The 15,107-nt window shown below is 43.4% G+C and overlaps 1 protein-coding gene across 2 annotated transcripts in view; it reads left to right on the top strand.

Annotated features, from left to right (window-relative positions):
• Positions 1-14,805, top strand: part of CSNK2A2 (casein kinase 2 alpha 2) — a 38,421-nt gene extending 23,616 nt beyond the window's left edge. The window contains exons 6-12 of one of the 2 annotated variants that reach the window (XM_069497905.1): positions 4,131-4,214; positions 4,993-5,103; positions 5,367-5,468; positions 5,989-6,089; positions 6,920-7,068; positions 8,510-8,603; positions 14,345-14,805. In XM_069497905.1, coding sequence (XP_069354006.1) covers positions 4,131-4,214; positions 4,993-5,103; positions 5,367-5,468; positions 5,989-6,089; positions 6,920-7,068; positions 8,510-8,586 — 624 coding nt within the window. In that variant the 3' untranslated portion in view covers positions 8,587-8,603; positions 14,345-14,805. The remainder of the gene's footprint in view (positions 1-4,130; positions 4,215-4,992; positions 5,104-5,366; positions 5,469-5,988; positions 6,090-6,919; positions 7,069-8,509; positions 8,604-14,344) is intronic. The other variant, XM_069497906.1, reaches the window with a different exon arrangement.
• Positions 14,806-15,107: the final 302 nt, after the last annotated feature.

Here is a 15,107-nt window from a genome sequence, read left to right as displayed (position 1 = left end):
AAGCAAATTTTGGTCAATTTGGCTAAGCCTAGCTTCAAAGGTGGAGAAATAAAGTCCACTCCTTGATGGGAAAAGCCTTGAAGTCATGTTGTAGAGGGACATGTGTACAGGGATTACAGGCATCTGCAGCCATTTTTTTCTTGCTGTCTGTCATCATCCTCTTCCTGTATGAGACTGCCTACCCTTCCTCTTCAGCCCTGGGTGGTTAATGCAGGAAGAAATGATGGGTGGATCGTCTAAGAGACTTCCCAAGCACTGTGAAATTGGAAACCATTACTGATTGGTGTAGTGATGGTCATTTTTAGTTTGTCTAGGTAAACACTTATGTAAAGAATTACTTTTTTTAAACTTTGTAAAATGGAATAGACCCATGGGAACCTAGATTATTAGGGTCGTAGATCACTAAGAACCTGATGAAAGCTATGAAATCCTTCCCAAAATGCGTGTATAAATGTACAGTATTGCATAAGGTTTTAGGGGAGTTGTGGATCTTGACTTCAGAAACTCTGAAATAAGATAGAGATGACTAAGGTACTGGCATTATTGAAAAAAATTGCCAAGATGGAGTTTTGATGGGATTGTGAACAGTTGCTTGAACTAAATACCAAGGTGAATCAAGGCTGGGCTTTAGGGAATGGGAATTTGAAGAACTAGGTCTACGAAATGATGAGAGTGTTTTCTTATGAGCACTTGTCATTAGAGAGAGCCAAGATGGGTGGTAGATTCACGGGTTCAGTATCTAATGGATCTTCTTTTTGTCGGTAAGATCAGAAAGACGAAGGAAGTAGAGCTTGATTTATGCCATCTTTGTCCACATCCTCTACAGACTAGAATCGAAACCTTGGTGTGGAGGAGATTCTCAGTGCTGTGGTCCTGTGAACTGTCACCTCCTTTCCTGGAGACGCTTCCCAAAGAAGCCCAGGCACTGACCCTAAGAGAGCTACAATCCAAATCTCACAGTTGGTTGTTTTTAAGTAAAGTAGTAGTGAGATTTTGTGGCTTTTAGCTAACACCAAAGGTAAAGATTTATAACCTAGTGCATTCACCCTTAGATCAAGTGAAGACATCCCAATAATGCAGGTCTTCCCAGGCTGGGCATGCAGCTGTCACTCAACGTTGGATGTCCTTTCTGCTTTCTGGAGGTGGCAGCTAGGCAGTAAGGGCATCTACTTCTTTGTGCTAATGAAGCATAGCGTCCCAGATGAAACTTTAAAAACGTCTTTCATGCTTAATGGTCAGAAACTATACCAGATTTTAAAACTGAAATAATTCCCCAAGGAATTTAAAAGCATGTCAGTAACTCCACAGGGAAGTCCGACTAGGGAACTGGGCAAAAGAATTAACTAACTTACTGTATTTGTTCAGCCTTTGCTTTCGTCAGGTATTTTTCACATGCCAGGTATTGTGATCCTAATTAGTTTATTCCTTTGGGCAAAGAGTAGGCAAAATAGCAGAATCAACACTTGGTAAATTTTCTCTTTGAAAAGAAAATCAGGAGTGGGGAAGGGGGAATCTTTAACTTCATTGAAACTGAGGGTGGGCGCTCAGGTGTCGTTTCTCAGCGCTTGCTGCTTTGCAGCAGTGGCCGCTCTCCTGATTCAGATGCCAGGGGTCTGCCCTTGTGTCTCCTGGTTTCATAAAGCCCTGCCACCAAGGCACTTTGGAAGATTACCATAATTATTGCAAAACAAAGGAAAGATAAATTAAAGTAGAATGTAAGTGAAGAGAATAAATCTTAAGTGTACATTTTTTTGGATTTTTTTCATATGTAAAACCTTCACCCAGATCTAAATAGGGCCACACTATCCAGTATAGTTATTAGCTGCTGCCTGTAGGTAGCTATTTAAATTAAGTTTAAACCTAAAATTTTAGTTCCTTAGTCACACTAACCGCATTTCAGGTGCTCAGTGTCCTCATGTGGCTGGTGGTTACCGTACTGTACGGTGCAGATACGGAATATTTCCACTGTTGCAGAAAGTTCTGTAGGACAGGGCTGGTAGGGAATATTACAAACATCCCAAAGGGCTCTCTTGGGTCTTTCTCTTCAGTATCTCCTCCTGTAAAGATTCTAAAAATCACCATAGTGCAGTATTGCCTGTTCTTGATCCTTAAATAAAAAGCGTTGTACATAGTATCTGCGAAAGCAAAATTTGGTACAGACCAGGGAAGGTTTTCCTGGAATGGTGATCCCAGGTCTCTGGCTTCCGTATTCCTCCAGTGTGAGATGCCTGCTACAGTTTAGCTCAGTGTTTCTCAGCCAGATCAGGCTTGGCCCCCAGGGGACATTTGACAAAGTCTTGAACCATTTTGGGTTGTTACAGCTGGAGAAGTACTACTGGCAACCGGTGGGTAGAGGCCGGGGATTCTACAAAACATCCTCTTTTACACAAGACAACTCCCCACCCCAAAGAATTATCTGGTTCAAAATGTCAACAGTGCCGATGGGGTTGTGAGGAATCCTGATGTGGTTCCATGGGAAACTCCACCAAGAGCGCTCAGTGCCTTGCGCATAGTAGGCACCGTATGGTTATGGGTTGCTATGGTATTTTGAGGAGTATATCACTGGCCTGGTGTAGGCTTCAAGTGCCTTTTAAAACAAGCCAAAGATCCTGACTCTGAAATTTATGAAAATAGTATTGTGTTGGGAAAGGGAGATTTAGGAGCAAATTTTTATATTAAAAAAAAGGTTAAACCAAATAATTGAAAGATTTGAATCAATATTTTTCCGAAGAAGATATAATGGCCAATAAGCACCTGAAAAGGTTCTCTTTCATTACTCATTATGGAAATAAAAACACAGTGAGATACCACTTCACACCCACTGGTAAAGCTCTAATCACAAAGATGAATAGGCCGGGCATGGTGGCTCACGCCTGTAATCCTAACACTCTGGGAGGCCGAAGTGGGAGGATCGTTTGAGCTCAGGAGTTTGAGACCAGCCTGAGCAAGAGTGAGACCCCATCTCTACTAAAAATAGAAAAATTAGCTGGGTGTCATGTTCGCCTGTAGTCCCTGCTACTTGAGAGGCTGAGGCAGGAGGATCGCTCAAGCCCAGGAGTTTGAGATTGCTGTGAGTTAGGCTGATGCTACGGCACTCTACTCAGGGCAACGGAGTGAGACTCTGTCTCAAAAGAAAAAAAAGTTAAACATAAACTTAACTGTATAACCAAGCACCTCTACCCTATGAATCTACCCAAGAGAAATGAAAGCATATATCCCCTGAACAACTTGTATATGAATGTACATAGCAGCATTAGTCGAGATAGCCAAAAAGTGGAAACAACCCAAATGTCCATCAACTAGTGCATTCATACAATGCAATACCACTTAGCAAGAAAAAGGGAACCGGGATGAATCTCAAAAACATTATACGGAGTGAAAGAAGGTAGACAGAGTACTTATACATGTATGATTTTATTTTCTGAATGTTCGTAGAAGTTGAGTCTGTAGCAACAAATAGCAGATGGGTGGTTGGGGGCAGGGCAGGGAGGGGGTTGGGAGTAGTTAGGAGTGGGGATTGATTGCACACAAGCTCAAGGGAAATTTGGGGGGTGATGGGAATCTTCTGAAACTGGATTGTGGTGATGGTTGTACAGCTCTCTAAATTTAATTTACTTAAAAATTCTATCTACATATCAATGATCTTATAAGAAGCAGTTTTCTCACTTAGAGTGACAACATTCTTAAAGGCAAACTGGCTCGGGGATTGTATTTAAGGAAAATACTGATGCTTTTTAATCTAGAAAACCCACATGGGAAACTTGTGTAAAAGACAGGCCATGTTAAAAGGTACATTTAATGTCATTCTTCATGTCCACATGGATTCTGGCATGTCGGTTGAACCACTATGAGAGGAGACTCTAGTGAGGTTCCCAAATCTGGTTTATCATTTCCTCTTTTTAAAGAAACCTTCATCGTAGCCCTTGGTATTCCCTCCGTAGCCCCCCTTCTGCCAGCTGCAGTTGCACAGAGACTAAGGGTGGCTTCCGAAGCATGTTTTTCTCTTTCATCACAGGCAGTAAGCTGCCCCTTGGGAGACTGTATTCAAGCGTCACAAATAATAAGAATATGCTTGCATTGGGGGGTGGTAGAGGGTTTGCTTACTTTTCTCTGTGCTTTCTACCTAATAGGCTCTGGATTACTGCCACAGCAAGGGAATCATGCACAGGGATGTGAAACCTCACAATGTCATGATAGATCACCAACAGAAAAAGGTACCATTATAGCCAGGCAGCCACAAGCCTTCAGTAGAAGGCTTAGGGCAGACCAGAAAGCTGTCCAGTACCAAGATGGTTTCTGTAGACCCATGCTGGGGATTTTTGGTGACTTTTGTTACAGTTACTCCTCCAGTCTCCAGTGTTGGTTTCTACTTTGCATAGCATAGTACACAAGGAAAGTAGACAGATGACCCTGACTGCAGTTACTTGGTTTATTTTGATCATAGTTTTCTTCAGAAAGAAACTACACCTGGTGGTTTCTACTTCGTTTCTTAATGACCCACCGACCAATCTGCCTGGCCTTAAAAGGACACTTGGGTCTCTCCTATTTTTCATATCTGACTCTGGTTGTCCCTGATTGGTGAGTAAATAGATCAGCTAGTATTAGATTAATGAAAAGCTAGAGCAATGCTTCACTTCAGGAGTGGGGCATGTGTCCCCCAACCCTTTCACTTATGCCTGGAGCTTACAAAAAAGCTGTGAATGATGGGAGAATGCATTACGTATGTAAGTCATATGGCGGCAGAAAAAAAGGCTGAGCTCTATTTATCTAGAGAGTGATGAGCCAGGATAATTTAAATTAAAAAAAAAAAAAGCATTCTGAGTGCTCTGCTCTAGAAATGACCTCTTATGCATTGCTGAAAGTGTCATTTTTTTAAACCAGTGCACCTGCTCACATTTTTTCTGTGGCCAGATATTTGTTACCTAATGTGATGTGGCCTTGTTCTGTCTCGAAACACTCCTTTCACATGTTTTATTTCTGTCCTGTTTGTAGCTACGACTGATAGATTGGGGTCTGGCAGAGTTCTATCATCCTGCTCAGGAGTACAATGTTCGTGTAGCCTCAAGGTACTTCAAGGGACCAGAGCTCCTTGTGGACTATCAGGTACACTTGTTAGCAGAGCTGCTCTGGGTTATTTTTGTACTTACTTAGGGCTTTTTCTGGTTTGCTGTTTATTTAGTCAGTTTGAATACATTCAAAACCCAGACCTTTATTATACCCCAAAATGCTAATTTTAGTTTTTCTCAGCCACTTTTCATGGAAGGGAAGGAGCTTTATTTCTAAAATATATGCAAAGATAAAATGCAAGGCAAAAATTCAGATCAGTTGCTAACACCCTTGGCTAACTGGTTGTCCTTATTTCTCAGATGTATGATTATAGCTTGGACATGTGGAGTTTGGGCTGTATGTTAGCAAGCATGATCTTTCGAAAGGAGCCCTTCTTCCATGGACAGGACAACTATGACCAGGTGAGCAAACACCATCCGGTTCTTATTTATTTAGGGGTGAATGCCAAGAAAATAGCATCCTTAGATAATGTCCTTGAGCCACTAAATCTCTCTCAGTGTCTGCATATTAGATTTTCTTCAAGGTAAAGAATTTCACAAAAATTTGTGTGTAGTTACGAGGTCCCCAGAGTGACAGATAGTGGCTATCTGTGCCAGACTTCCAAAGTGAATCTGTGAACAAGTCAGGTGCACCCCCTTTCTCATAAAACTAGATTCTAGTCATTAGATTATGATGCCTCTGTACTCGTCAGCTTCTAAAAGATTATCATCATAAGTTGTGTGATCAGTTTAAAGACAGTTTGAAAATTTGCATTCATGTGAATTTCATGTCCTTGGGTCTGCTTGCTTGCCCTAGACTCAGCTTTGTGTCTTGTCCTTGGAGATTTAGTGGTGTGGAAGTCTTGATCCCTGGTACAGCATCCTCACGGGCTTGCAGTGAGTCCTGTGCTCAGTGATTTGGTCAGTTTGTTTTGTGTTTCAGCTTGTTCGCATTGCCAAGGTTCTGGGTACAGATGAGCTGTATGGGTATCTGAAGAAGTATCACATAGACCTAGATCCACACTTCAACGATATCCTGGGACAGTAAGTAAGAGAGAGAGAGAGAAAGAAAGAGGGCTTTACCTTACCCCTTTTCAGAAGTGGAAAGGTTAGCCGAATTCACTTTCTTTCCCCTTTTTCATCATTTCAAAATTGAAAATCCTTTTTTTCCCAGGCTTACTTTATTTTGAGATATTTGAACATTGTTTATATGTATCTTGTAATCATTTTACTTCTCCAAGAAATAGCCTGTTTATCACTAGAAAATGGAAAACAAAATCATAATGTTAGAGAAAAAAGCTTTCTGGTACAGCATATGCTTAATTTTAATGGTAAATCTTGGAAAGCTGTAATACTTCTTTGAGTAAGAGACTTACTCTTCTCATTCTCTGTAATGGATTTTCTATAAGTTAGCAAATTTTAAAACACATTGACTTTTCAGGTATGGTGCAATAGTGTTAAAAAGTAAATGTTATGCTGACAGTTTTCAAAAAGTATTTTATGGAACCTCCATGTTTCTGAGGCCAGTCCTCTAAATACATCTGCTGACCAGTAAAAATTACTCAGTCTCCTCCATGCCTCACCCAGAATTGCCTAAAAGCCTGGGCCATAAAGAGTACTCTAAGAAAGGTTTCACAAATTTGAAATCAGATGTAAAAGTTCCAGCTAATTCTGTTCATCTAGTCACAGAGCACTGTTTCGTTTCAGGATGCTGTGCTATAACTATGGAGGGTTCAGAATGAAAAAATAACAATGAAATTTAACAAGCTTGTACCCAATGCAGTATTCCAAGATTTTTTTGGCTTTAGCCCTAATAGATAAGGATTCTTGTTGAATTTAGTCTCAGAATACTAACCCTTCACCTTTCTTCTCAGACATTCACGGAAACGCTGGGAAAACTTTATCCATAGTGAGAACAGACACCTTGTCAGCCCCGAGGCCCTAGATCTTCTGGACAAACTTCTGCGATACGACCATCAACAGAGATTGACTGCCAAAGAGGCCATGGAGCACCCATACTTCTGTGAGTCTGCAGGGACTGTTTTCGGGGGTGGGTGTTACAGGAAAAAGTCCTCCACCCTTTATCTTTGAGGCCAGTCAAGAGAATTCTAGGTATTTACATTGGCTCATCCTTGGAATTTGGCCTTATGTGTCGTAGACGATTGAAACAGCTTTGCACATTGGTTTCTTGGTCACCAAAGGCATTTGCTTATTCCCAGCCGGAGCTCCCCTGGCTTGACCACTCCTGTCACCCTGAGTTAATAGATCACAAGTGTGTAAAATTTGTTTTGAAATATATACATTTGTAGTGTAGAAACCTAATCAACGATTATTTCTACCCTCAAAAAACAAGTAATTAGTTAAAAAGTAATAAGATAACCATAGAATATTTCTAAAGAAGGAAATGGATGGGTGAAAGGAATTTGAGGAAAGGGAAGCAGGTGTGGAGAGACCTCACTGAAATCCTGGCTGAGCTGCTGGCTTCTCGTGCCTCACTCGGGAGTGTACGTGGGCATCGCTTCATGCGCTTGTCCTGCGTGCCGCGTTCTTCCCGCTGGTGACTTGTGTTTGAAGTGCACTGCCTCGTGTAGCCTGTGTTTGAGTCCAGTCAGGAAGGAGACTGGGAACAGGGAGGTTAAGCAGCTTGTCTCAATTCACTCTCTGAATGAAGATGAAAACTTTCAGCCCTTAAAGTTACCTTTTGCTTGGCTAATAAGCTCTCGTTTCTTTCACACCCCCCCCCCCCCCATTAACTAAATTCTTGCCTGGAGGATATATTGCTGTGTCCTTGAACCTATGGTCCATAAGTGTAAAGAGACAGCAAATTTAAAAGATTTTACCCTTCAGCCTTCTAGACCCCAGTCCAAGTGCAACTCGGATGTCCTCTCTGCAGTTTCTGGCACAGAGCTATTTTTACCCTTTGAGTTGAATCACGTTAAGAATACTGATGTTTATGACATGTAATTGATGATCTGTCTACTTTTCTGAATACACGTTATATTTCCATTAAAAAAATTTTAAACTACTATTGCTTAAAATTACTAGGTCTTCTAATGGCTCTTTTTATCCACCTTTCCCTCCATGTGCTTATTATCGCACATGCGTTGAAGAAATTAGGGGTTAGATATGATGTTAGTATTCAAAGGAAAGAACACAAAATTAGTAGACATTTTGAACAGTGGGAAATTAGGGTTTCTACGCCTTTCAGCAGTTGAGTTTATACCCTGAGGAAGTATTAAGGGTTGACTACAAGAACAGCTTGCCTGGTGATTTTTCAGTGTCTGGTTATTTCTGCGTCCTGAATTCTGTGACTTCCCCGTCTCCGTCTGTTGCCCTCTTGACCCAGGCGTGCCCGTCATTCTTGTCTCTCTCTGTCTCACGGTGGAAGAGCTGGGTTTTGCCATGGGGTTCTCTCCGGCACTCCCCAGCCCTGATCGGCCGACTGTCACCCTGCTTTCTTACAGACCCTGTGGTGAAGGAGCAGTCCCAGCCTTGTGCAGACAATGCTGTGCTTCCCGGCGCTCTCACGGCGGCGCGATGAAGACTGGAAAGCGACGGGTAATGCGGCATTGATGCTTGCCAATAACACCAACCAACCAGACACAAATCTTGAAGGAAAACTACAGTGTGATAAAAAGAAATTCTAATCATTCCTTCTAAACGCAAAGAAGAGTAAAGACCTAAAAGTCTGTCAAAAAGAAAGAAACTCCCCAGTACTAGTCTACAGGGAGCTGCCATGGCGGCAGCACGCTGATGCACGTAGTTGAGGATCTGAAGGAGCTCTGCCTTTGGAATGCATGGGAGATGAGAGGCTCGGAGTTGTTGTGCATTCACCTTATTTAACAGGGCACCGCTGTTGAATTAACCCATGCGGTCAACAAGCTCTGAATGTCTGACTTCCTATCTATTCCATTGTGGTCTGGGTTTCCTTCAGTGAGATTCAGGCTCAAGTTTTAGCAAAAGGTCAGCAGTTTATACTGACACACCAGCCTCATTTATGAAACGGAGATAATAAAATAGTGACAGTATTTTTTTTTAAGGTCTTTTACAAATTCATGTTTTATGTATTTTTTTATGACATGAGCTCTCCAGGAAATGTACCTCATCCCTGCAGTTTTCCTCTAAGTGTATTCATTTGGGAGCAAACTGCAGTCACCTTCACAAGTCCTCTTTGATGTTAGGGGGCATCATTTTAAACCTTGCAATGCCATGAACAGGTCTATCAGTCTCATCGAACGTTCCATGCTAAGTGCATAACTTGGAGCTCACTATAACCCCTGTTGATTCGCCTAACCATAAAAGCGTGTTGCTATTTTTTTCTTTTAGCCTTTTTTTTTTTTTTTCCCTTTTCTTTTTTGGCAGCCTTGTAAGGAAAACCCCACCATTTCCCAGCACTTCCCTGTGTGTGCACCTATTTTAGTGCTCCTGTCTCAAACAGACCTTTTGTTCACAAGCATAGCTGCAGCTGGAAAGTCAGTCTTCAGGCAGGTCAGGGAGGGGAAACATCCTATCAGAATTTATTCAGGAAAGACTTGTTTAAAAAAAAAAACAAAAACGTATCATCCCCCTTCCCTCTTTTTATCCCCATGAGGAAGAAATAATTTCCCATCGTAATCAGGGTAACATGTGTTCTTAAGCTCTGATATGCGATACATTTATGTGGTAGCAAAGATAAGTCTTTCCTGCATGCAGGTACTGGATTTATGTGGGCAGAGCCATCTGATAACGCAGCAACTGAGAGGAGAGGAACATAGGATTGGGGAAGGACGTGGAGCTCCTGGCACAAGTGTTAAGCTTTGGATGCAGTGTGCTAACTTTCACGTTAGCAAAGAAAGATTTTGTTTAAAAAAAAAAATAGGGCTGATTTTATTTTGGGGACTTATCACCAACACGGTTTGCTGACAGTCCCCCGCCCCCCTGCAGAGCTGTGCACAGCTCTGGGGACCTCACACACCTAGGCTAGGGCTAGGAGTGTCTACCACCACATCACACTTTAGGGTTTCTTGATAAACTATTTAATAATGCCATACATTTTTATAAGGTTAGATTGATTGTTTGAAGCATCTGTTTACATTCCATATTCCAATAAAATCTTATTGGTATTGGTAGTAGGTCCTATCTCTAAATGTAGATTCTATTTTTTTTCGTTTGGTCTATGGGAACTTAAAATGCAAACAAAACTCTTCTCTTATTATAGAGTTGAGTTTACAGAGTAAAAAATAAACAGTAAGACCCCAAAGCTACGGAATCCATTCAGCCGAGGTTGTCACGCCAGTGCTGCCTGCCTGCATTGCATATTCTGCATAGTGATGTAAACATTTGTTCTGCCTGAAAATCAAACACAAGACGTGAGCTCTCAGCGGAACAGACTGCTGTGTCAGGCAGCAAAACTCAGTGTTTTGGATTATCAGAAGCCTTCTAATGTGCCCTTACGAGCAATTCTGAACCGCTGGTTATAATCAGGGAGATGTGCCACTGCGTGTCTTGCCTGCTCCCCTACCTACCATCTCCTTTATCACCTGTGCCCTCTTTTTTTATTATTTCAAAATATTAATTAAGGGAGCCCAAGTGGTTTTGTTACATGAATATCTTATGTAATGCCAAGCCCTTTTTTTTTTAAGTTGCGTGTCTGGACCAAGCAAGAGTAGCCTGCTGGAGGGTCTTGGGGAATCGGTAGCCCCGCCGTTTCTGTCCCCTGGATCCCCCACAGGCAATCAAAGCATCTGGAGGAGAGTCAGGTGACTTACCTCAGCCTCTCTCTCCGCTGACCAGGATTTAGTAGGTGCAAGCACAGCTACTCTGCCTGTCCTTGGGCTCTGTGACTGCAGCTTTGACACAGGAGTTCTTCCCTTTTTCAGCATACGGTTCTCTTTTCCAGCACCTACACTTTTTACCTCTCTTCATGCCTTAGACTAACTGGGTTTGATGTGCTCGCTCCCTTCTGGGTCTGACCATTCTTTCCCAAACTGAAGTGAGTCCAGTCCAGACCTTCTCTTTACTTGTGTCCAAAAACCATTTTGTGTCCAGGTGGACTTAGCACCCCTAAAATTTTAGGAGTATTTACCTGAGTTAGGAGATGGTCTTGGGGAATTCCAGAAGGGGTGTGTGCGTGTGTGTGTGTGTGTAGGAGTGGAAGTCTAATGTTTAGACTAAACTATGGTAAATTTACCCACCCAATATCCTTTTCAGTTAGCATATTCTTTCTTAAACTCATCTCAGTAATTTTCATTTGTTTGCTTCATTACCTTATAACAGGTTAAAAGTGCCTATGATAAGGACTTAATTATTTCCTAAAGAAAAGCAAAAAATGTGGGGAACAGGGTAGTGTTAAACTATCATCTCAGGTACTGCCTGTGTTCAAGAACATAGACTTGGTGTGATGACAACAAAAGGTTCCTATGCCAACTCCAGGTAGAGCGTCGTTTGTTGGCCACAAGTTAGCATGACTGCAAGGTTTGATTTGGCTGAGAAATCCCTTGGAGTGAGTGGAGCCAGTGAAGTGCTAAGTAATATTTGCATCTGTGGTTTGGTGGCAGTTCAGTCTCCCCTGGATGCTCTCAGCTGGCCTTGCTCCTGTCTTGTACCTATGGGCAGGGTAGGTGGCCGGGAGGGAGAGAAGCCATTAATTGCATGACGCAGACCAGGCTCTCGCCACTGAGGGAAGTGCCGGTGTGGTTCAGTGGGGCGCTTAAACACCAGTCACTCAGCTGAGCCGCCTCCTGGACGTTTTGTAACACGTCAGTACTCAAGGTTTAAAGCAAGTGTGTTCCCTTGCAGCGAGGAAGGTGTTTTCAGACTGATAGAGGAGACGGAGAAGAACTTGTAATCCTTGGGGCCTTGGAGAGAGTGGCTGGGAGAGGGGATGTCAAAAGAAAAGGAACCAATAAGAAAAAGGATCTAAAGGTAGATCGATCTTGAGGAGGAAGCGCACTTCTTGAAGGGATGAAATTAGAGGGCACCAAGTTCATGTTCTGGAATGTGCTCTGGGGAGGGCACTGCCCCATGGTTGGTTCCAGTGAGGCTGAAAGGTGGTGCTCTGAAGTCAGGTGCTGAGACCCGGAGAGAGCTGGTGCCGTGGGTCTCACAGTCTTGTGCCTACTCAGGGAAACGACTTAGGTTCTCCCAGGTGCTGCATTGATAAGGATGGAAGCAGAACTACTTTGGGACGGACACAAGCAACAACTGGAAGAATTTTAATATATGCATTGAAATAGGTCTGAGAGAGCCCAGTTCGCAGTTGTCTTTAATGCCAGTTCAGATTAAGTGATTAGTTTAGAAACCTGTGTTACTGCGTGAGCACCCACAGGAAAAAGCAAACTTCCCTCCTACATAAATGAATGAATCATAACTGATCAGAGTCACAGTCATTTAAGTATAAACCCTTCTGAAAGCAAAAGCAGGGTCCACTTGAGCACACGAGAAGCCAAAGTTTGTCAGCGAGCTTAATAAATTAAGACTGAACAATGTCCTGCCTTTAAAAAACTAACCCCAGGGTGGGGATTGGGGGAGCAGAAGTGGCAGGGAAACATCTGGCCAAGAAAACCAGTAACAACATGCTTTTGAGCTATATGGATGTGGTTAATGAAAACCCCCAACCAGGTATTACAGAGGCTGGGAAAGATGTGATGGGATTATACAGGTGATGCATATTTTTGTGTTGAGACTCAACAATGTGCTACAAATGTGATACTTAACCCTGAACTGCATGTATTGGGGATTGTTTTAAAAAAAATCAAAAACAAAAAACTTTGAATCAATAAATTAACAGTTTTTTACTTGCTGGCTCTTCTTGCTGTAAATGGTGACTAAGAGGTTGGGACAGAAATCTTGACATTCAGTGGAAAGCTTGGATAATCTTCAAGAACCATGGAGCCTTCCATTTCCTTCTGTTTGCAGAAAAGCAACACTACTGCCTGGGTTGTGATCCTTTACAAATGACTACTTCAGACACAGTTGGCCACCTCTGTATCACTGGATGACTGATGTATGATTTATGTGCTGCTGCCCCTAGAGGGAAGAAAAATGCCATGTTAAATCCTGTTTTCATAAATAAAAATGTTGACAATAACCAGCCTCCCCAAGTGGAAGACACCATTGCTATGAGGACCTTAACTTGTACTGCCTGTCTCTTGGGGGAGGGGAGGGATTAACCATGAGCTGCAAAGATCTTTGTCACACCCTCGTGTGAAGACTTTGCTTTAGCAGAAGTGGGACTCGAGGGGCGTCCTTGTGGGATTGTTCTATTTCTTGGTACTTGCTTCTGAGCCGCACCATTTAGACACCTGCTTCTTGGGATTGCCTTGTTCTGTTGCATGACTTTAACCTTGTGGCCCCGTGTTCTGCATTTATGAAAATCTCTCCCTACACTGTTCCTTTCAACACATGCGGGCACATGCTATTGTTTGGCAGATGGTCGTGTCTTTAATTAGTGTGCTTGCTTCTCACTGATTCCTGTGGAGTTGGATGCTTGGAAATCAGCTGATGTGCTGAAAGGCAAATATAGTCACATCCCTCTTAACCTTATGCACCACGCAGCCCTTCTCAAACACTGGGCAGTGGGGCCACCCTTCCTTTAGCCAAAGAAAGTTGTCATGAAGTGATTTGTGTGACTGCTTGCCGGGTGCATAGTCCTTTCTGTTGTAGCCCTGTTCTGGGAGACATTGGTTCCAGAATTCTGCTGCCGGCATCTGACCACCCACTCACTATGCTGGACATGGAAGGAGAAAGGAGGTTTGCAGGCCATGCCAGACAGCTCGCTGTTTCCAGAGGAGAGTTAAAAATGTTTTTTAAGCTCACTTACTGCTCCTTATTAGTGGACTCAGCCCTTTTTCTGAGTAAATACGAGTCCTCTGACTCTTAGTCCCAAGATGTCCTCAATAAATCAGGTCAGGTCTGAGCAGGAGCTAGCGTTGGACTGCTGAACTTGCAACTTGGCTCCCACTGAATGGTCAGGAGGCTTCAAAGCTTCTACATCAGTGTCCTGGACCCGAGGGAAGGAGTAGGAGGCCAGGTCGCAACACATGGTGTGTCCGGGGCGCATCCCTTCCTCTCTCACCAGGCCATCCTAAAGGTGGCCTCTGGTACGGTGATCAGAAGAGGAAGGCAGAGAGGACTGACTGTAACGTGAAATCGTAAAGCGAGTTCTTCCAAGGTTTTCCAGGAGTGGCATAGGAAAGCCAGCTTGCACTCTGTCCCCAGCACTCCTCAAGGGAAGGAAGCCCCACACAGGGGAGGCCTGCCCCTCACTCCGCTCAGGTTCATTAATGCCGTCTTTCCCCTCCTCCCGTCTCTCTCCCCAGGTCTGTTGCGGTTCCTCCCACTTTTCCATAAGCAGAACAAGAACCAAATCAAACGTCTTAACGTGTGTAGAGAGATCACGTTCCGTGAGCAGACACAAAACGGTGGCAGGTTTGGCGAGCACGAACTAGACCAGCTGAAGGGCAGCCGCCACTGTATATCAAACCTCACTTCCGAATGTAAAAGGTTCACTTGCCTTTGGCTTCCTGTTGACTTCCTCCCGACCCAGAAAGCATGGGAAATGTGAAGGGTATGCAAAATGGTTGTTGGTTACTGTTGCTCCCCGGCGCCCCCTGACTTGTCCGTGGCCGTGGCCGCAGCCGCCTGGTTTTCCAGCAAACCACGCTAACTAGCCGACCACAGACTCCACAGTGGGGGAGCGGGGGCGATACCTGGCATGGTGGGCAGTTACATATTATTATTTTAAAAGTATATATTATTGAATAAAAGGTTTTAAAAGAAATGTATGGAGAGTTTTCAGTATGGAAGGGGCCATGAACGGAGACCTGTGGCCACAGAGGACTGAGACAGAAGTGCATTTGTGCCAGATTGTAACCAGAGGAAAGGAGGGGACATCCCTGAGGCCAGGAAAGCCAGTTTTAAGGACGCTGTTTATAGAGATGCCAAGTGTTAAGAGCTATGTAAATGCTGGGAATGGGGCCAATAGTCAAAAGGAGATTCAGTGAGCCAGGAAAGCTGGGCCTTGACCTAGCACGTCCCTTGGCCAGTGTCCTCCCCCGACCCCCCTTCCATATCAGGTGAGAC

Source organism: Eulemur rufifrons, chromosome 23 (genome assembly GCF_041146395.1).
Source record: "Eulemur rufifrons isolate Redbay chromosome 23, OSU_ERuf_1, whole genome shotgun sequence".
Lineage (NCBI taxonomy): Eukaryota > Metazoa > Chordata > Mammalia > Primates > Lemuridae > Eulemur > Eulemur rufifrons.
Note: the sequence above shows the minus strand (reverse complement) of the source record. Positions and strands in the feature narration are given on the sequence as shown.